This window comes from Nanorana parkeri, unplaced genomic scaffold (genome assembly GCF_000935625.1).
Source record: "Nanorana parkeri isolate BGI_ZX_2015 unplaced genomic scaffold, ASM93562v1 scaffold295, whole genome shotgun sequence".
NCBI classification, from domain to species: Eukaryota; Metazoa; Chordata; class Amphibia; order Anura; family Dicroglossidae; genus Nanorana; species Nanorana parkeri.
In genome coordinates this window covers 1,119,928-1,143,293 of record NW_017306563.1, presented here as the reverse complement: position 1 = coordinate 1,143,293, position 23,366 = coordinate 1,119,928, and the positions used below count along the sequence as shown (strand labels likewise).

Below are 23,366 nucleotides of genomic sequence, written 5' to 3'. Positions count from 1 at the left end.
ATATATTTCTTTTTATGTTTATTGCTGAAAATAATTTGGAGCAAGGGGGTGCCATAAAATGATCTCTTCTGTGTTTTAAATTCTTTAGGTACAGCACATTTTTTATTGTTTTGTTTATTCCTGTATCCAACATGCATTGATCACAATAATATACCCTGAAATGTAGATATAAGTTGTCGCAAAGGTTCTCTGGGAGCTTAAAATTATTTAAAGGGTTCCTCCAGGGAAAAAAGGTTGAGAAAGGCCGCTCTAGGCAGTGTAACATTTCTGCCTCAATTTCAACTATGACACAAAATATATACGACAAGCATAAAAGAAGCATTCTACTGGGAAGTCCATGTTAAACCCAAGGACAATTCCAGGGGGCAACCATGTGTCATTCCTGGGATAGATTTCCAAAACTTAAAAAAGGAAACATTTAGCAAGCATGATAAAAACATGTAGCTTTCACTGCTGCAGACTGACACTGATCACTATTAGCACATCAGTTAATAAGGACACTGAAGGTAACAATGCAAGCCATGATATACAGTAGTAGCACAAGTGATCCGAGCAGCACAAGCATAACTGGGATCAAAGAAGTATTCACGCGTGGCAATACTCTGCAGGGTCAGTGGCAGAGATCCTCCCTCTTACTAAATCTCTGCAAATGATTAAAGAGACCCTGTCACCAACAGCTAAAAGCACAGAAAATGTAAGCACTTAAATTTTCTTACATTCCATAAATGATTTGTATTTACTTGTGTTGAAATGACTAGAAAATTTGGCTACACTAGAATGTCTCAGTTTATTACTACTGCCCCCTCCCTCCTGGCACAACATAGCCCTCTCCTTTTCTGGGAGTGTCTAATTAATGTCTGTGCTGTCCCAGCATCTCTGCCCCTCCCCTCACCTCCCTCAATAACCTTTTATGTAGCTGCCGGGGAGGAGTGAAGGGGAATACTATAGAGTGTAATTGAGTCTGCTGACATCACATCCAAGATGGTGGCACCCAGCAGCTGTCTCAGAGCTATTGGGTGTATCTACACAAGGGAGGTTTTTACAGGTAAAATATTATATATATATATACACATCATTTATTTATTTTTTGGAAGATTTTTGTTGAGACGAATGATCTAGCGATAGGGTCTCTTTAAGGGTTACTTCTTTTCCCTATAAAAATGGAAACAATGTTTTCAATAAACATCTTTACAATTAAATACAGAGTTCCATATGTAACAAGGCTGCAAGGTCAACATGTCCATGAAATTCAATATCTCACCACTGCAGATTTGCTCCAGATGATGGTAAAACAAACCCCTCTGGGGCTCGACCTAAACTGCAGGTGCCATAATGTCATTGCAAGATTGGTGCTACCTTATATCTTTTTACTATACCTTAGCTCAATGGTAAAATATGGACAAACCCATAGCCAGCAATGGGGTTTTTTAATACATTTAACACACAGGAGTGCAATAGAGTTTAAGTATCCACATAATAAAGCAGCCTTAAATCTCACAGTATCTGTTTTGTATTATTTAATTGTATTCCCTCCCTGTCAGAGCAGAAGTGTCAAACTAGCGTCAGAAACTAGGGATGTCCTATCTACTCGCTGAGCTCAGTTTTCACAAAAGACTCAGAAAACTGTCATAAGTGCCCTTAAGGAAAGAAAACCAAAGGCTTTGCAAAGTGACATTCCTGTTCTGACAGGGAGAGAAAACAAGTTGATGTCAGCACACATATTTACCCTTAAAAGGTAATACTGTACTATTACACAACAATGCAAGATTCATACATATTCCCAGAACAAGCACTCCGCATCCCATACATTGCTTCTGCTCATCAAATTCTCCTATAACAGCAGTAGGCCAAAAGAGAGACGTGGGAAGGGCAGGAACTAGACACCTTTATCCTGCAATGTATTAATGTAAGCAGTTCCACATGGTTTATAAAGTGGCAGGCAGGCTTACTGTAAGCCTAGGACATCGATGTGCATTGACCCATGTGCTGTTTATAAGCTCATTCTCATATTATAACTGCCCAAAAGGCGGCATTCATCCTTATATGACCCCATTACAATTTATAGGTTTATGTCAGCCATTCCAAGTCATTTGTTGTTTAAAATGGTTTCTTGCAACACACCAAAACGACTGAGTGCACTTCCGAGATTTCTTTATTTCCTCTCCGTATGTGCATCCAATTATTCCATGACTTGCTCTGGGGCACTGTAACCATGCTCACAATAAAATATTTCTGTTGTCAGATGATACTCTTGATAAAAAGGAAGTACGGTTGTTTTGTGAGATCTGTTTCTCATAAAATCATTGTTGCATGTTAGTTAGAAAACAAAATATGTACAGTATATCACAAACTAGCAAATAAACCACAATACACACACATTGTCCATTCTGCTCTTAGAAGCAGTCTATACTAGTGGTTGTCAACTTACTAGAAACAGGGGACCTCAGTTGCAGCCCCTGAAATCTCCAGGGGACATCACATAATAATATAGGTAGTACAGCCCTCAGGGGCAGGGCCCTCCTTACCATCTTGTCTTGAATTGTATTGTGATCGTAATGTCTTCCTTATATTGTAAAGCACTGCTCAAACTGTTGGCGCTATACAGTATATATCCTGTATAATAATAATACAACAGTGGATTGATAGAGACTGCTGACATACTATTGGAGATGGTCAGCGTCTAGTGACATACACAGCTGTAGTTAAAGGAGAACTATGAGGTGAGTGCTTTTCACTCACCTCATAGTTCTAGCCGACCTGTGACAATGAGACTGTCACAGGTCAGCTCAGTAGATCGGGAAGTCAGCGAACACATACCGGGGTTCGCTCACCTCTCAATCCTGTCACGGCTCTCTGCCGTGACAGGGGAGGGGCTGGATTCTCCCCTTCCCGCCTCTAGATAGGCAGAGCCAGCTGTCAGTCACGCAGCTGGGCGGATCCCGGCATAATTGTTGGGATCCGCTTCAGCTGCGGCGTCTCAGTATACCGCGAGCAGCAGCTCGCGGTACACTGCGGCGTTTCAGTTTACCGCGAGCTACAGCTCGCGGTATACTGAGCCTAGGGTGACAGGGAGGACGCTAGTTTGTGTCCTCCCGTTACCCTAAGGAGAACCATGGGAAAAAGCCTTAACCCCATAATTCTCCTTTAAAGGATGGAGATATGCAGCAAGAACTTGTTACAGAGTGAGAACATGTTACATGAGGAGTTTACTGCCATTGTAGCTCTTTAACAAATGAATGCTTTAAGAATCCTACTACTGACTGCTGGAGTCTGAGGGGCCCAATATAAGTGCCAGAGAGCCACATGTGGCTCTGGGCCAGAGGTTGGGCACCAGGGGTCTATATTGAGGCATTTGCTCCTTTGTTCTACCCGGAGGCAGTATTGGATTGCCAAGCTCTGCCACCAACATGAAGCTCTGACCGCTGTTATGCCACTTCCCTTCAGAATCTTAACTTTTCTTTTAAGTATGCACATTTGGAACTCAGTGCATGAAATGTGACCATAGAATGTCAATCACACCACCAGCATCCCGCCCTTTTGCTTAAATGCAGCTACGGGGTGCAGCTGATTTGAACTGGCACTGACAGCTTCCTTCAAGTTTGGATGAACTCAGGTTCGGACCGGACCCAAGCTCATACCTCATGAACGTTGTCACCCTAGGACAGGAAGTGTGCTACTGGTTGAAATCATCAGTTACTGACTGATCACTAGTTGAAAGTAAAAAAAGTAGAGCCTTAAAAAAATGACACTACCAGCATCCCGACCTTTTGTTTACATGCAGCTACGGGGTGCGGAATTCCCCTGGCCGCAGCCGATTTGCGCTGGCAACTTCCTTCAAGTTTGGATAAACTCAAGTCCGGACCGGACCCAAGCTCATACCTAATCAACTTTGTCACCCTAGTAAGGGAAGTGTGCTACTGGTTGAAACCACCAGTTACTGGTTAATCACCAGTTGAAAGTAAAAAAGTAGAGCCTGAAAAAAAAAATGAATGCAGCCATCACATCGAAGGACTGCCAAGCTGCAACATGTAAGGATTATGGCTACTAGTGCTGAAAGAACCTGAACCAGGTATGAATATTTTTATGATAAAATTCCAGTTACAAAAAGGAAAACAGAACAAAAAAAATGAACTGGGAAAAATGCCATCACCATGCAGACCATGTACAATTGGCGGAAAAGATAAGCAAAGTAGAAGATTTCCTTTCAGTACAAAACCTCCACACATCCTCCAATTTGCACTGCTCTATTAGAGATATTCTCATTACGCTGAATTCCTATAAATGAAAGATAAAAGACATACACCGTCACAATAATGCAGCATGACTAGTGTAAAAGGCTTATTATTGATTTATTGATAATGGAATGAAGGAGATTTAAATTGCCCCTTCACAGCTGATACAAAAACAATTAGCGCTCTGATCTAATGGCTTCTGGTGCTCCTCTCCACAGACCTCATTAAAGTGAACATGTACTCCAATTCATACTTTTAAATGTCAAAGTCTTGGCTAAAAGTAGACACCCCCGATTATCAATATACTTGGTATTAGCCTATTGTAGGGGGTACTGCAGGGGAATCAAATAAAGCTTTTCTGGCTAATGAAGGTAACAGCATGCATCCTATGGTGATTACTCATTTACAATGTTAAAATGTGTACAGCTACCAGTACTTGCTAAAAGTCTGGAGCCCTCGGCTTAATGACTCGCAGTTACAGATCACATCCCCCAGCTTTCCATCCATTTAAAACACAATTATTTAAGCTCAGGATGGTGAGCAGTTCTGTCCCTTCCCTCTAAAAGCTAAAACTTCCCCTCCATTTTTTTCTTCAATATCTCCCTCCTTACACACATCCCTCCTCCTTTCTACCTTCCTGACCTGAGGATCTCTCACTCATCCCTTTTCTTACAGGAGAAATAGTAACGCATTTAAATATCCTTGAGTGCCCATTTTAGACATCTAGTTATCACCAGTTATTTGTTGACCCCCCCTAACAAGTACATCATGCACATCTCTGCTATCTGCCATCATTCCAAGGGGATGATGAATGTAACTGTACCATCAAACCATTGATTGAAGTAGGCTACACCCAGGGCTGGATTTACTCTCTCTGCTGCCTCAATGCCAGGTTCCTCAATGTGCCCCCCCTGTATGCAGGCTACAAGTTATCTCGACGGCATCACCAATATCACTTGTACAAAACAAGTGGCGGCTTCCCCGCTGTACATTTAGCCCTGCTTGCCCAAAGCAGCGCTAAATGTAGAAAACAACTACCCGCCCAGTGCCTGGAACTGCATGTCCTGGGCGTCGGGAGATAGGAATTCCACACCCCTGCTGCCCCTCTACTCCCTGCTGCCCCAAGGCCAGGCAGTGTGCAGAGTACCAGTACCTGGCACTGAAAGAAGCCTCTGTCCAGCATCCAATCAGATGCTGCAAGATGGAGGTAGGCACAGGTAGCTCTGTGCTGTGAGGAGCTCTATTGGACGCCTTAGAGCTCAAACATCAGAGCTCCTGCAGTCTCCCTCTAATACCCCAAAGAGACTTCCAGGTATCAGAGGGAAAGAAGTTATGGCTCCACACAGTGTTGTAATGGTGTGCTCTGGCGTGCGCTGTCACTTGATGAAAAGAGAGCTGCGGGAAACTGCAGGGCTTTCTTTTATTTTGCTCCAATAGACCATCAGGGAATATAAGGGACACCTTCCAGCCAGCCAGTGACCACCAATACTGGGAAGGGGGATATTTTTGTGGCCAGCGAATTAGCACCAATGTGGGCTGGTTATTTTTACAGCCTGCCGCTGCCCACCAATGCAATTTTATTTATCAATGCCCGTTTAAGACACTCCTACCGTTATCGCAATTTGGCTACACCCAGCGTTAGGCATAGCTCCTTATTACTGAAAATATTTTTCTATGGGGGTGTGGTAAAACAAAATTGTAGGGGGGTTGTTAAAAAAACTGATTGGCCACAGGTGCCAGATATGCTAGGTACACCACTGTTCCTAACCATCCCGTAATGAATACCTCTCTATCTGTATATCTATGAGTGCATAGTTGGCAGTCCATGGCTCATTAATTCACTATGCATGCCAAAATAGATCGTACTCTTGTAAAACTTTGCGGTATTTCTGCCTGTGATTATTAAACAATGCCAAATACATGAAAACATGCTTTTGTTCATTCTTTCAAAAGTCACGCAATAACTTTCATTCTAGCTGTTGTAAAAAGATGATTGGAGGAGAGCTCTATTTTAGTAAAGTTCAACAGTGACCCAGAACGGGCACAGTGGGTGGGCTAGGGACAGAAAAGTACTATAGGACTAGCGTATTTCCCCAAAAATAAGACACTGTCTTATATTTTTTTTGCCCCAAAAAAGCACACTAGGTCTTATTTTCAGGGGATGTCTTTTTTTAAATTTTTTATGTGCAACAAAATGGTCAGTATTGGTAATGCTGATCCCTTTTTTTTCACTTTCACAGGCGGAGTGCATCTGGTATCACTCCGCCTGTCACAGTAACCGGCGCTATAGAGGAAGTATTGGCTAGTGCGGCTCTGCTCCCTCCGCCGCCACAGCCTTGCTTTCTACAGCGCCAGCTTCCTTTGCCATCAGGGACAGCGGTACCAGCGGTGCAGCAGTGGGGACATCAGACAGTGAACAGCGCGGTAAAGTACATTACCATTTACGGGTACACATTACAGTACAGCAAGGCTCAAAATTTCCACTCGCCTGCTCGCATTTGGCGAGTAAAAATAAAGTGAGGGCGAGTGGAAATTTGGGTCTCCAAGTACCGGTCCGCGGACCAACTCCGGCTCGCAAGCAAGCATAGGTACTATGTGGCTCGAAGCCAGCTGACATGTCAGGCACACGGTCGCATACCGCATACCTAAATTGCGGGAGCAGCTCCACGGTCTGCATCTGTGTCGGATGCAGACCGCTGAGCTGCTCCTGTCAGCTCCGGCTTCCCTCGGCCGAAGCTCTGACAGTTCTGAGCTCCGGCCGAAAGAAAGGATGTATGTGAGGAGAATTGATTCCTGGTTATCTGGGGGTGATTAGTGAGGTCTGCTGCAGATCCTGCTCACAGCCTCCTCCCTGCAAAGACGTGAGCAGGTGAGGGGGCTCGGGGGGTTTTCCAGCGTGCTTGGAAGACGAAAGTCGTACGACCTTACAGTAGAAACGGTTGCACGCTGCCCATACACCTGACGGTTATCGTACGATCACGGGATCACCCACAACTATCGTACGATAATCGGCAGTTGTATGGGCACCTTTAGTGTATGTGTATATTAGGCCCCATTCACACCTACAGTATATTTCAGGTCCGATTAGAGATTCCTGTGTCAGGAACTTGCGTTTTCCTGCAGCAGGAATCCCTAATCTGCTGTTTACAAGTGGCAACTATCATAAGAATTATCATAGGATTATTTAAGAGGGTGTGTTTAGGGGCGGAGTTAAGGCTGGGCAGGGTAAGGGTTAGGTGGGGCAACTGGTGGCTAGTAACTCTTAAAGGAGAACTATGAGTTGAGTGCTTTTCACTCATTCTCATAGTTCTAGCCGACCTGTGACAATGAAACTGTCGCAGGTCGGCTCACTAGATCGGGAAGTGAGTGAACACATACCGGCGTTCACTCACTTCTCGATCCTGTCACGGCAGGGGAGGGGCTTGATTCCTCTCTCCCCGCTCCCATCCTCCAGCGCTGACTGGCGGAACGGACGGGGAGGGGGCGGGTACAGCTGGCTCTGCCTCTAGATAGGCAGAGCCAGCTGTCACTTACGCAGCTGGGCAGATCCAGACATAATTGTCGGGATCCGCTTCAGCTGCGGCGTCTCAGTATACCTTGAGCTGTAGCACACGGTATACTGAGCTTAGGGTGACGGGACAACGCTAGTTTGTGTCCTCCCGTTACCCTGAGGAGAACTATGGGGAAAAGCCCTAACCCCATAGTTATCCTTTAAGGCCTGGCTAGTAGCTCAGGACTTGTAATTTTGAGCCCTGCAGTACAGTACCATTACATTAAGCAGTGCCTTCAGGGGGACAGCAGTTGGTGAAGTATGGTGCTGGAGTGCCCCCTGTCACTGCGCTGGCCAGAGGGAGTCCCCTGTCATCCCTTTAATACAGTACGTCCCTGCAGGCTGATACCATCTCTCCTGCTCTTCAAGTTCCCCCTCACATGCTACCACCAAACTAGGTCTTATTTTTCGGGTAGTTCTTATATTACAGGAATCTTGAAAAATAGTGCTAAGTCTTACTTTCGGGGCAGGTCTTATTTTCGAGGAAACACGGTATGTAACAGCATAGCAGGTAGGATAGATCACAAGAGTGTATGCATTACTTTACAGATCTTCCAGCAAGTAATACAGTCCCTTATAAGTTAAAGAAACAAACAGTCCCATCTCTGGTATCATCACTCTGCAAAAGGATTATTATAAAATCAACACGAGTCCTGAGTCAAGCTTGTACGGTCAGCACCCGGTGTTCCTAAGGCTGTTGGGAATTTGGATTGTGGAGAGGAGCTTGTGTGGTCAGCGCCCGGTATTCCTGAGGACGTTTGTAATTTGAATTGCTGAGACAAGTTTGTATGGACAGCACCCAGTGTTACCATGGCTGTTTTGAATTTGGATCAAGAGTTTTGAAGTGGTGAAACAATGTTTATCCTGAGTCCCTGTCAATGTGTTGTAGAGGTCCTTGGAACAGTTAGCACCAAAACTAGGGACTTTGGGGAAGCGGGGATATTACTACTGAGGTACTGGAGTCCCCAGAGGTGGATTTATGTGAAGGCCACCTAGGGTTTGGCCTCAGGTGGCTGTACCCAGTACACAACTGCCTGCTAGCTTTAGCTATCCCAACTTCCCAGAAAATGAACTCTGTCTGGAGTTTGGCTTTTAACAGTCTACAGATCAATGCTGCTCGCTGAGTATCTAGAGACGTTATCACAATAGTGGGATTCCAGTATAAAGATAGTTGCATGAGGACATTCCTTCCCCTCAAAGTGTGACCATATTAGGCAGAAGGAGCCAGTCACTGAGCAGTGTGGGAAAGAGAAAACCTCTCATCATGCTGCCAATGTGCCTGTGAGGACAGGTGCATATGACGAATAGGCACGCACACATTACGGATCCTTCTGAAGGTTGATGGGAAGAAAATTAACCAAAAATAGTTAACCTTCAAATCTCCAATTTATGCAGTGCAAGTTTCAATATAAAAAACAGTGCTGGCATATAAAGCACACCAGTCCTCTTTGGTGTACAGCTGCTTTTGATTCATTATTGACTTGTCTTGGCCAAAAAGCAGTGCTGATATGAACATAAGCTCATGTCATGGGTAAGAGGTAAAAGTTGCAAGGTGACCTCCATGAACTGTCACATCATCACATATGATTACTGTGAACTGCCACTTACAGATGCAGCTGCTGTCACCCGGTCATTAACTTGAATGGGTGACAGCGGCCACTTCTAAACAGAATAGTTGGGATTCCTGCAGCAGGAATCCATAGATTCCTGCTGCAGGAATCCCGAAATGCGCATCTACACATAGTGTGAATGAATCCTTGAGGGGCCCTAAGCCTCATCATTTCTATTAGGGATGCATTGATACAGTTTTTTCGGTATTGAGTACTGATATTTATATTTCGGTACTCGCCGATACCGCTACTTCCAGTAGCATGGAGCCAGCTTCCCGGACAATCAGGAAGCCAAGCAGCATGTCATAACCCGCTGCCCAGCAACTTGATTGCCCCGGGAAGCCAGCTCCATGCTGTTTGGCCGACTCCATGCTGATTGGCCAGGAAGCCGGCATTCAAACCAATCAGCATGAAGCCAGCTTACCGGCCAATCAGGAAGCTGGGAGGCAGGTCATTACCGCTGCCAGGCTTCATGATTGGCCAGCATCCCAGCCAATCAGAACGGAGCTAGCTTCCTGGGCCAATCAGGAAGCTGGGAAGCAGGTCATTACCCGGGGGAAATGTCCTTCTGACTGGAAGTTCCTGCATCGGAATAAGTATCGGAGCATTTGGGCACATACAAATACTCACCCAAATACTCAGTATCGGCACCGATACTAGTATTGGTATAGGTGCATCCCTAATTTCTATCATTTCTGGTGGAAGCTGCAGTAGCCCATATTTATTGCACAAGCCTAAGTACAAACAGATATGTCAAAAACAAGGATGGGGTAATCCCCACAGCATTCTGCATTGGGTTACCAGTGGTCTATGCCACTGGTAAAAGTAATGTAATGTGAGAACTGACAGCACCACCAGCAATTGAAACTTTCATTTTATTTACCAGACACAGGAAACATTTTGGATCAAACGCCTTTTATGAGCTGACCAAAATATCACTTGTATGCAGTTGAATAAAAAGGAGCTTGCCGATGGTCCTGACATTTTTTCTGTACTTACGATAGAACCGGAGAAGCTCCAGTGTCAACTGTACAAATTTATTTTCAGTGTAATCTTTAGTCAACTTGGTAGCTTTCCTTATCATTAGCTAGGAGTAGTTAGTTACAGAACTAACTCAGAACTGAGGATGAATTGAGGAAAAACGGAGGATGAATGAGTGGTGAAACATCTTCAAAAGTAGAACAAGTCCAGCTCAATGAGACTAACTACTACTAGCTAGAACATGACCTGGAACAATGAAAACTTTTACATACATATTCCTAATCTGTATTTGCCGCGCTGTACATTTATTATGATACTTAAAGAGAATAACACTGACAACAGCAACAGTTACCTGCACGTGCCTCCAACTTGAGGTCAGGTAGGTCCATCATTCCACACTCCGGTCCCACCACACCAGTGTAGTTGGCTGTGCGTGCGCAGAACCTGAACCGGCACTCCTTCTCCTCATCTGTGTTGTTGTTGATAATGGCAAACACATCAAAATCACTGCCTATGTTCATGCCTTCAGATACTTTGAGCTTTATAGTGACATCAGATGGCACAGCGCTTGGTTCTCCTTTTGGGACAGTGGCCAACTCATTGGCTTTTTCATACACCCGCCTTTCATCTTCAGAGCCTGTAGATTGAAGAAGGTAAAAAGTGAGCAATTCACGACACGCTTGTTTATTGCATTTATATGAAATGTGGACCTGTCATGCCAAACTGAAAATGTCCTTACACATGCATGTCCTTGAGACCATTATCACTGGGTCAAACATGTAGAATTATCTGAAACATCATATACTGTGGGTAAAAATGGATGTGTGGGGAAATCTCCCAATCAGGACATTTTCCAGGTGTTTTTTTTCCCATTTTGGGAAACATTTCTTCAATTTCCTGTTGCATCTCCAATATAGGAGTCCATTCATTCTGCCTCCTGTCCGTGTTACTGAATGTCCCTACCTTGGTATGGACATGGACGGGAGGAAGAGTCTGCAGGAGCCAGAGCATTGCACAGGTGACTGATCCCAGTTCCAATGCTTTACTGGTTCCAATGCAAAACAAATAATGAACATGTTTTTCTTTTATGAGGATGTACATATATTTCTTTTTTTTAAGTAGACTTTAATACATAGATACAGAGGGCATTATAAGTGATGGGTTCTGCTCCCAAAATCCAAACTATTACCCCCTTCTATGCTCTAAACTGCCATAGTCGCAGAGATGAAGCTTAATGGTGGGAAACCTAAATGTTTTACTATGTAATGTGCACAATGCCTATAGTTATTATAAGCAAGGAGCAACTACAACAAAACAACAAAGTCTTCAGGCATAACAAAGGCGCTTGTTTCCCTCAGTTAACAGATCCGAATGAATCAAGTATTTAATAATTTTAGATTCAAAGTCTGATGTTGTTAAAACAGAGCTAAATTGCTTCTTCAATTTACACTGCACAGGATATTAAAAAAAGGAAAATTGAAAAGCGGGGCCTCTATCATAAAGACTGGAGTGACAGTTCTCATAAAATGCAGCTTTTACAGCAGCTGACACTTCAGTGCGAAGACATGTGAGAATGTAACACATTCCTCTGTAATGAGAATGGCACCAGAAATGAAAGAACTACACCTCCCAATGCCAAATGAAAAGGTACAATATGACTATAAATATGTCTGCTTGAGGAGATCCAGTGGTCTCAATAAGCGTTATTATTATAATGGCAAATCTCAGAATTACATTCATTTTAGAGACCAGTCTCAGGAAGGCCCAGCAGAAGCAGAGGCAATATATATATATATATATAATCTTAGATCCTTTAAGAAGAAGGATCTAAGCCCCCCATACTACCATTATTATAAAACTATATGCCATCAGACAAGATTATTTTAAAGCTGAACTTCTAGCAGATATAAAACTAGACCAAGTAATGCAGTTATGTGTTCAATAAAACATCATGAAATGTATTTTTATAAGAAGCTAATGTAAGTACCTAAATTTGACTTGGTAGTGGCCCTTTGTAATACCCTGTGCAGCAACAAAGATGGGAAATTCAGGGTTGAGTCGAACCTGAGGATGAGGCGAACCCTGCCCATTCGCTAACCCACTAAACTATTTGGCTCAAATTGGCCAGTTTGGCTGCCCAAATCCCCGGCTGCTGAACTGAAAGCAAACAGCTGGGGATCCCAGGTATCACCATTAACTGAATCTGTAAATTATGTCATCCAGGAATCCTATCACTGTGTTTGCATTAGCACACAGCCAGGGATCTGTCATTTAGTGACAAGCGTGCGGCTGGTAAACATCAGCGGGCGCCGTATAGTCCTGATTGACAAGGATTTACAATGCTGGTTGCGGTAATCACCACTGGATTTACATCGCTGGAGAAAATGATTGAGGCAGGATTTACAAAGGGGAAAAATTAGAATGTAAAATGTATTGTCATTTAATTGTGAGAATGGGTATTTATTTAATCCTGTTGTGTCCCCTTATTATACAGGGCTTCCAGACTCCTATAGGTCCCCCCGCAGCCCCCCAGCTTCACCAGGCTCAGAATTACATCTTTTATCACGTTTATACTGGAGTGCTGGTGACGTTCTTGGACTTCATATTTTGCACGGTGCCATCCTTGATCATTACAAGCACCCAACTAGACCAGGCAGGTTTTCATTATTATCCGGTAAGGAGTGCTATCTGGCAGTGATGTGCAAATATCAGGGTTGTCTGGAAAAATTGCAAAGATTTTGGTAGGAAAAGCAAAAACATTGTTGTATTTCAACAATGTATGTAGCTCTTTGCCTAGAGTTTAGCGGTTCCCCCCAGCTACCCTGTTCTATGTTGTCCATTATAGATGAGGATAACTGCAGCAAGGAACATGGGTTTCCTGCGTCCCTATCGGCCACTTGTTTCTGAAACTGGTACATGTGTCCTGTAATTATTACTGGGAATTGTACTAAGTAGGAACTCTAAGTGAGAAAATGATTGCCAACCCCAGTACAGCATGTATTCACATTACGTCAGCCCAATTATATACCTGGAACAATATTCAGAGTCTGCTTTTTCAATTTAAGCATATGCAGACATATTCTCCTAGGTGCAATTAAAACGTCATCCATATAGAGAGCCAGATATACTCACATTTCTTAAAGCCAATTTTTTTTTAGTCTTGGTTAGAGTGAGGAAGGGTTAGAACTATTCTCTTTTACATGATGCCTGTGCCTCTAATGTGAAGATTTTCTGTCATGTTTGAAACACTGTCAGTATCTCCACTTACTTCCTTGTTCTGAGACCCACCACCTGAACAGGAAGTGAGAGAAATCTGGCTAATGGGGAAAGAGACAGCAATAAATCTTGACAGAGATGGTAAGCTTTCCTCACTTGAACACAATATATTTTGTCCTGTCATCCCTATGGCATCACACATGGAGTCAACCCATGTGTAATGCCATGCAGATAGGTTAGGAGGAGTATATTATGGTAAGTACTGGTAATCAATTTTCCATTTTCATAACATTAAAGTGGCACTACACATAGGTTGACTCCATGCATGTTATGGAGATAGGTCAGAAAAGGAAATTACAGTAAGTCTTGCTAATCAGTTTTCCTTTTTATTGCTGCCTGTAGGGAAGGATTTGTCCTCACTTCCTGTTTTGTCTGACAGCCATCAAATAAGCTAAATAGGCAAAAAATCTCAAAATACACATAAAAAAGGTTTAGGCTGAAGTTGCGTTATGAGGAATATTGGTTCTTGTTACCCCAAATCAGATGTTTACTCACATACAGTGAAAGGCAAAATAAAAAGAACAATCTGATTGGTTTCTAGGAGCTACAAGCTCAGGGTCACTTACCTTCAGGGTACTTGTAGGTGTGTGTGATGTCCTCCCTGGTGTCTTTTCCCACCGCCTTTGTGCTGATCTTCTGTCCTACTTGCGCTGTGTGCAGTATTTGCTTAACAGTGCCATCTTTTTGTGTAACATACTGAATAACATCTGCATTCACTTCAGCAAACACAAATGAGACATCAAACTTTAGCCCCAGGTCACCCTCTTTGACAGCATAGACAGGAGCAGGACCGCAGCAATAAGTTCCTACAAGAGATCACAATACCACTTCTGTCAAAACAAAACTTTAACCTCACAACAAATACAATATAATATACTATTCCTCCTTCTGTCTTCCTTGTGTGGCATGGGTTCTGCTATTTACAATCCAAAAAGCAAAATCATAGCCCATGAAGGACTTTCATGGTCAACATTAACCTCACGACACATGGTCTATCAATTGTTCTGTATCTTAGCCAACTAATCCATTACATTTAAAAAAGACCTAGCTGATGTTCTTATGTTATACTAGTTCATTCCAAGTATGTCAGGATGGGAAAAGGCTATACAGAAGATTCTTAATGGGGCATTGCTTCCAGCTGGGAATATTTTGGTATACTTCAAGAAGAGTAGAGTAGAGTTTTTGGCCAAGCAAATGGCGAGTCTGGACTAGTGTCATAGGCTTGCACCAGTCCAGACTCGCCATGTGCTTGAACTTGTGACAAAATCATGGAAAAAAACAAGATGATAGGGACAAACCTCACCTGCACTCTTTTCTTGTGGAGTTGGATCTACCACCTGCCATCCATTGTATGGTTCACCGAGATCTGGACGGCTCATCCATGCTTCAACCCAACAGTGGTAGTTCCTGTAACATGAGGGAGAGAGATAAAAGGTGATCAAGAAACCTCTGTGTCATTGTTGCCAATCCTTAAAAGTGCTGGCTTTATTCTATGGAACTAAATAGCACACACAATCAGGAAGTAAGCATTTTATGGTCATGTGAGATTGATCACTACAGCAAAAAGTTTCCCAGCACACTCATCTGTTTTGCTAGATTGATCACTACAACATGCTTCCGCATGCTATTTGTGTAGTTTACTCCAAACAGAGCCATTTGTTGCATTTAATTAGAGATCACGTGCTACTCCTTGTAATTGATAGTTATTTTAGTAGCACAATTGAGCTACTTAAAATATTCTGTGTAGCTCTAGCCTAATGAGATGACTGCCAGCAAGTGGTTACATCCCTCACCCTCAACAGATTACAAATATAATTCATCCCCAATACCAAAAAGTTCTTACCAAATCATGTCTTTCTTGCCCGTCTGTGTATTCCCTTGGTAGTCCAAATACTGTTCAATCACCAAATTGCTGTTTGTATCATGGGCAGAGTAATAGTTGGTGATAACTCGACACGGAATGCCCAGGCACCTAAGGACTGAGAAAATAAAATGCAACATGAAGAAGGACACCCAAAATGGATAATTTAAGGCCAATTCCACCTTTCTGACCATGGTTTATATTACACCCATATTTAGAATTTTAAAGAAGAATTATGAGATGAGTGATTTACACTGAGCCTCATAATCTAAGCTGACCTGTGACAATGAAACTGTCACAGGTCGGCTCAGTAGATTGGGAAGTGAGCGAACACATACCGGCGCTCACTCACTTCTCGATCTATCCCTGCAGAAAGCTGTGACTGTAACTCACGGCGCCCTGCAGGGATTCCCCCCCTTGTCCGATCCTCCAGCGCTGACTGGCAGAACGGACGGGGGAGGTGCAGGCACAGCTGGCTCTGCCTCTGGATAGGCAGAGCCAGCTGTCAATCACGCAGCTGGGTGGATCCAGACAGAGTTGTCGGGATCTGTTCCGGCTGCGGCGTCTCAGTATACCGCGAGCTTTGGGTGACGGGAGGACGCTAGTTTGTGTCCTCCCGTTACCCTTAGGGGAACTATGGGGAAAAGCCCTAACCCCATAGTTCTCCTTTAACATAAAACACAGATCACGTTTCCCAGCCCCCCACCCCAAAACCAGCCCCTCCCTCTTACCTGCAGGGTTCTTCTCCCCACAGTATCTTGCATTTTTTAAAATTCTACAGCTGTGTCATCCATTCACAGATCTGTGAATTGAAGACTACATGTCTTCTACCGCCATGGCAGAGGGACTCACAAATCTCAATGGAGCACAAGTGCGGTGATGTCACCACATTTGTCGTCCATTGGAAACTCTCTAGCCCCATAACCGAAGGTACATACCCCCGTATGGACTCAAGGCTGCAGGTAAAGTCTAGAGTAGCTTGTGTGATGACTGATAATGGCTGAAATGCTTTGCAGGCTCCAATGCAAAAAAACAAAACAATAAATGTAAATGTTTTATTTTATTACTATGGCTGCATGTATTTTTTTTTGCAAAAGGTGGAATATGTCCTTACAGCCCAATACCAGACATTATTTATTTATTCAGGTGCGACAGAGGAGTAGGATGGGGAAAAGTTCAGAATCTCTGCCAGGTTTTTGCTGTTGTCTGTGTTCCTTTGTGCAGGTTTTCTCTTACATCATGTCCCAGTAAAACCATTTGTGTCAGGAAATGCAAGGTGAATCTCCCCAGCAGGGACACAGATTGCTATACAAACCTGACAGAGGTTCTAAACCTTCCCTACTTGATAAAAAACAAATTGGCTTGAGTTTTGGTTATAGTGGCAGTTCACTATATCAAAATATCAGTTTTGAGCGGCCGGATCCTTTAATGCAAGCTTTGCTGAAATATGTCGCTCAACCTACTTGAACAGGCCACTGCAGCGAACACCCAGCACTGCCCGTATCGCACTGGCTGGCATCCGTACTTCTTCCAGCGCCGCAGGACGTCCACGCTGCCCATCCAGGATTTGGGATTGATCCCATCATTGTAACAGTTGTCCCAGCGTCCATACAGGACCCCACCATCATCATCATTACAGTTCACCTGCAAGATCATAGGCGAATTTCAAAGATATTAATATGCTGGACGTGTGCCCTATGTTATAGGAGTTACAGCATAATTCAATCCTATTCTACAACTATGAGAGCTGCAGCTCACATACACACAAGTCATAGTTGTTTGTTCCCTCCCCTTGCCCATTCACAGAATTCCTTGCATTCTGTGAACCATTCCCATGATACAAAGCTTTCTGTGAACGGGCAGGGGAAGAAGAGGGGCGACAAATGACAGTATGGTTTGTGTATATGAAAGTCACAGGTCTCTTATACGATGGGTGTACTTTCTGGCTTCATTAGCTGCATGATTGTTCTGAGTCAGTGTCCCAGAAGGCAGACACAGGCAGGCAACTAGTATTCTCAGACAGAAACTATGATTTGCTATACCTATGTTTCTCTTGTGGCATGCATTTAAAGCTGAACACCAGGCAAACAGCTCAATGCAAAGTTGAAATACATATGTGAACATTTTTTATACCTAGCAAATGATTTAAAATTCTGTTTAGCAAGTCTTGCAATACACACATCCCTGCCAGACTACATAGGTTAAGTGGGTCACCTTTTCTCCACTGCATGATCTCCAGTGCACCTCCAGCCTGCTGACTGGACAATAGCAGCACTGATGAGGTCACCCCTCTGCTCTTCCCTTGAGAGCATGTTTAGGATGGGAGACTCACAGAACTGTGAAATGGAATAGAGATTTACTAAAACAGAAGACTCACTATTCCCCCTAGTCTGAGTGAGGCCTATGTATAGGGGATTACAGGAGGCTAATATTGATACAGATTCAGGTACTTCTGTTGGTTATATGCAAAATACATTTCCTTTTTTTGTAATTGGAGTACATTTTTAAATTAGGCTTGTGTTCTGCTTTAATGGAAATAGCCTTGTCAATGTGCGTTATCTTATAGACGTATGACTTGCCAGCATACATATGTAGAAACTGTACTTCTGGATAGTGATTATGCTTTGCCATTTTGCTCTCTCACTGATTTCCTGATACTGATATGTGGATTATCCATTAATCTTTGAAGTCAATCAGCAGGGATGCTACCTGCTTAACATACATGTAAAATGCTGAAGTCATAGTGCTGTGCCTTTTTGAACCATTGTTCTTTCTTGTATAGTACTGTGCTTTTATATGACAATGTGTTATCTTCTACTGTACTATGCTTTATCATACCATTGTTCTGTATTGTATTGATTTCAGTCAATAAAATATTTTTTTAAGAATGTATCATCATGTGAAAGTAGCAAATGTAAAATATATCATATCTTCTCTCTGCAAAAGGACTGATACTCACCATCGCACTGACGACACGACTAATGTACACTGGATTATTGCGCCGGGAAAAGTCTTTAATGGGGTCCTTGTTGTATCTTGGGTTGGAGTCTAGCAGTTTGAAACAGATTTCCAGGATTCCATCTTCAAACTGGAAAGCAAAAGGAAATACATTTCTACCATTAACAAAGTTTGCAGCACTCTGACTGACCTTTGACTCAGAGGAGAGTAGCTCTATTATTCTCTATGGCAGGGCCAGTGCATGCACATGACTTTAGAGGTCACCTTCCTTCCCCAGGATGTAGGCATGTCTGTATTTATTCTCAAATTTGGGGCACTATTGCAATAGCCCATTGTATCTAATCAGTTAAATCAGGTCTGCAACTACTTCAAAGGATCATTTTACTTTTAAATGTTTTGCCAATCGCCTCACCCTTTCCTTCCTCTACTACAGACCTCAGATCAGCTGGCCAACATCAGATCCAAATATGTAAGAGGCACTGGGATCTCAGTGCTTATTTAAATGTCTGAATGCACCAACGTTTTCCAAGCAAGTTCACTGGATCTGGTAAGGTGGCTCCAACTTAACAGGCCTTCTTTAGTAGGGTACCCCGAAGAAGCTTAGAGTGTAAATATATTGAATGGGCGCCAGACCAAATGGGTGCAAAAGTCCAAACAGTCGTTAATTATTCAATCACAAAAGAAAAACATACAACACATTTTGGGGTCATCAGGGCTAAAACAATAATGCGGGGGTTTAAAAAAACTCAAGGGCTAAAACTGAAGGAATCTCTTATTTAGTGTGGTTTAAATTATCCTTCTGGACTGTAGTTGCATAATGTGATCTGTAACAGTTGGGCTTTTTCAACTTTTTAGCCTGGTGCCCATTCAATATAAGTCCACATTTAGGTCAGCTGGTGACCTCGTTCACCTGTCAACCTACACCAAGTGAATCTCCTCAAGCTAATGGGCTACAGCATACTGAACATGTGTGACTTTGCTCCATAGGCCTCAATAGAGAAGCCGTCTCCTTACAGCCTGCAAATAAAGTCTGTGGTAAAGGGTATAGAAGGGTTAAATTAAGTTATTCTTTAATTAAAATAAAAAAAAACTTTGCACACTGTTATTAAATAAATACAGAATTCCAAAATACATTAATTTTTCTTTAATTTTTTTATAGCATCACTAAGAGTAAAAATATCAGTCAGGTTTGATATTACTGTCGGTGGTCCTGTTGGGAAGACTTCCTTTTACTTCCTGTCCCAAGACACCTAGGCCCTAGGGCATTGACAGAAGCTGAACTTCCTGTTTCCCCACCTGGAAATGCTTTCATGCATTGTTCTGGAGAATCCACTAAGGGCTAGTTACTGTGACAGAGTAATTTGCCTCCTAATAGTTTAACATCAGGAGCTCCTTGCTCTCAAGCAATATCTTGTTTTTTAATTAGACTGAAACTCCTACAATGCATCGCTCTATGGATGAGATTTTAATATTTAAAGTGAACATTGTGAGAACAGTAACACAGGCACGGCCACTGCTGTCTTGCTTTTAAAAGTATATATATTTTCTGGCAGTCATTCTTAACCTGGCTTTACTACCCAGTGTAACAATAACGACAACATGTCTGGGATAACAGTTCAGGTTATTTAGACCAGTGGTCCCCAAATTGCAGCCCTTTAATTGACCCTCAGGGCACTATTCCCCCACTGACACTAACAATGAGGAACTATCCCTTCCACTGACAACAATGAGGCACTATCCCTTAAACTGACACCTACAATGGGGCACTATTCCTTCCACTGACACCTGCAATGGGGCACTATTCCTTCCACTGACACCAAAGTTAGGGCTCTGTTCCTCCAACTGACCTCAACAATAGGCCCTACCCCCCCCCCACTGACACCAATGATGGGACACTACTTCTCCCACTGACACCAATGATAGGGCAATATTCCCTCCACTGACACCAATGATGGGGCACTATTCCTTCAATTGCCACCAATAATAAGGCTCTATTCCTTCTACTGATACCAACGATAGGCACTATTCCTCCCACTGACACCAATAGGACATAATTTCTCCCACCTAAACCAATGACGGGGCACTATTCCTTCCACTGACACCAATGATGGGGCACTTTTCCTCCCAATGTTCCTCATAATGAGCCTGATGGAGACCCTGCGCGGCCCTGAAACGTTGCTTCATTGTGACAATATGAGACAATAAAGGATGATCACTTGAACAATTTATTTGGTGGCGGTGGGTCATTATTCCTCCTCACACTAACCACAAGCTCTAGATCAGGGGTGGCAAACACAAGGCCCGCGGGCCGAATCCGGCCCGCCGGACCTTGTAATGTGTCCCGCACAGCAGCCAGGGCCGGTCCGCTATGCCGACTCTGTGCAGAGCAGTGTCTACTGTGTGGTAGCGAGCAGAGCCGGCACTACCACACAGTAGACACTAGAGGGCGCTGGTGGGGGAGGCCAGAGAAACACCTCCTCCCCCAGCCCTCTCTACTCTGTACTCTTTCCGGAGCTTGCTGGTGCTGTTCCTGCAGCCTGCACGGTACCGGCCAAGATATTAACATTAGGGTTGCCACCTGTCCAGGATTCACCTGGACAGTTCGGGTTTTGAATGCTGTGTCCAGGTTTCATGGCAGCAGAAACACGGACACAAGATGTCAGGCAGACAGAGGCAACCAAAATGAAGATAGGGGCTACTGGCCCCCCACTGAAAATAGTCTCAACTGTGATATTTACATATGAATGGGCGGCAATTTTTATTTTTTTAATATTTTATATGAATAAGCCACGACTCATTCTCCCAAAAAAATTTCCACGCGTCGATTGAGTGTTCGGGTTTCGCTTGAAGAAAAGGTGGCAACCCTAATTAACATATGAATGGGCAGCGGTAATTTGCATATCAATAAACCACGGTCCATTCATATGTAAATATCGCTGCTCATTCATATGCAAATCGCCGCCCCTCCCCCGCTGCTAAGGAAGAGGAGGGAAGAGAGTGTTATTACTTAAATTATTATTAAAACCAGTAGCAACTGAATGTGGAGGCAACTATTTATGATAATAAAGAGTAGATGCATAGTCCTATACAACCGGCCCTTTGAGGGTAACCATACTGCTGATGCGGCCCCCGATGAATTTGAGTTTGCCACCCCTGCTCTAGATAATTTTGCTGCTCACCAACCATTGTTTACTTCCACTGACGCTAGGGTATTTTCTACTCCCGCTGGCCACAGTCTGGCTCCAATGAGATTTGAGGCACAGTGAACTTGACCTCTGTTTAGAAAGTTTAAGGACCTCTGAGTTAGAGCTTACTGGTTGCATGCTTGTAAAGCAAGAATTAGAATGGAGCTTGCACACTAAAATTCCAACTCGAGATGATTTATTTTTAAGATTTGATAGTGTATGAAAAGCCAAAACTACAAATATCAGGTTTGTATTGCTGTCTGTGACCCTATTACAGAGACCCTATCACTTCCCGTGACACCATGTATGAAATAAGGGGAGGGGGTATCATCAGGACAGGAAAAGAAATGTATCCAGTAGGAACAGAGACTGCAACAAAAACCTTATAGAAGTTTTACATCATCCTTTATGCCGTCTAGAATTTTTTAAAAAGTTCTATTATTTATTTGTTTATAGTTTAGCTATATATGAAAGTGTGATCAGTTTAATCTGGAACAACTCTGTGGTACTGTGTTAGAAACAGAAAATGCACATTTTTATTAATGGCTGAACTTGATGGACGTGTCTTTTTTGCAACCTATGTAATGAAAATATTCTTGGGTGTTTAGGTTTTAAAGGTTTATTATAAACATAGACCGAATTATATATGTAAATGGAGCATCCATATCTGCTGGTTACATACAGTAAGCAAGTTCTGCTTCCTCCTTAGCACTGCTGCACAATGGTGTGCCTTGCTGATTTTTTTCACTGGAAATCTACCAAGCCAGATCTGTCCATTTGAAACTTTAGACTCTCTGCAGTCCCTAATGATGTGACCAAGTGATTCAGGCATAAAGCTTGGGGGTAACAGTTAACAGTAAAGTAACAGGCAAGCAATAGTTATGGTTTTACATACAAATTTCATTTGACAACGCGAATATGTGCCCTGCTGATTCCTAATAAGTGGACATTTTTTGTTATATGATTCACTTTAAACAGGCCCTGTTAACAAATTTTGCAGATAGAGGTACAGAAAAAGTAAGTGTTAAAAATGCTTGCTTGAGTATATACACTTGTGCCTACCCAGTAATATAAGCGTCCAATGTGGACATCTACAAGGCACCCGATGGTTGATGCCACATACTCACACGAGTCAATGCTTTATACTTGATGGGCATCTTTTTCTATCTACCGTTTTTATGTTCACAGTGGCTGCGTCCACTGATTTTATGATGGGCACTTTGGCCCCTTGTCTGTTTACCTTTGAATGTAAATTGGAGAATAAAATAATTTTATTTTTTTTAAAATGCTTGCTTGCAGCGCTTCTACTTTCAAATGACTTTTTCTAATTTACTTGCAATGTACCTTTTAAACTTGCCAGGAAATCTGACCACTTCAAGAAAAGTCAATTCCCTAGTACATCCCGCTCCCTCTAGGCACATCATAGCCCTGTCCTCTTCTGGGAGTGCCTGCCAGGGGATAAGCAAAGGGAATATTATAGCGTGCCAGTTAAGTGACAGCTCTGAGTCTGCTAGGCACTGGTGACATCACATCCAAGATGGAGGCACCCAGGTTCAAGGCTTTTGTTTACACAGAGGAGGTTTCTACATTTAAAGGAGAACTATGGGGTTAAGGCTTTTCCCCATAGTTCTTCTTAGAGTAACGGGAGGACACAAACTAGCGCCCTCCCGTCACCCTAGGCTCAGTGTACCGCGAGCTGTAGCTCACGGTATA

The 23,366-nt window shown here is 43.1% G+C and overlaps 1 protein-coding gene across 1 annotated transcript in view; it reads right to left on the bottom strand.

Annotated features, from left to right (window-relative positions):
* TGM2 (transglutaminase 2) overlaps positions 1 to 23,366 on the bottom strand; it is a 63,664-nt gene that overhangs the window by 11,999 nt on the left and 28,299 nt on the right. The window contains exons 5-10 of the mRNA XM_018557690.1: positions 18,470 to 18,598; positions 16,974 to 17,154; positions 15,493 to 15,628; positions 14,953 to 15,056; positions 14,216 to 14,455; positions 10,726 to 11,010 (exon numbers count right to left, since the gene is read on the bottom strand). Of these exons, the coding sequence (XP_018413192.1) occupies positions 10,726 to 11,010; positions 14,216 to 14,455; positions 14,953 to 15,056; positions 15,493 to 15,628; positions 16,974 to 17,154; positions 18,470 to 18,598 (1,075 nt within the window). The remainder of the gene's footprint in view (positions 1 to 10,725; positions 11,011 to 14,215; positions 14,456 to 14,952; positions 15,057 to 15,492; positions 15,629 to 16,973; positions 17,155 to 18,469; positions 18,599 to 23,366) is intronic.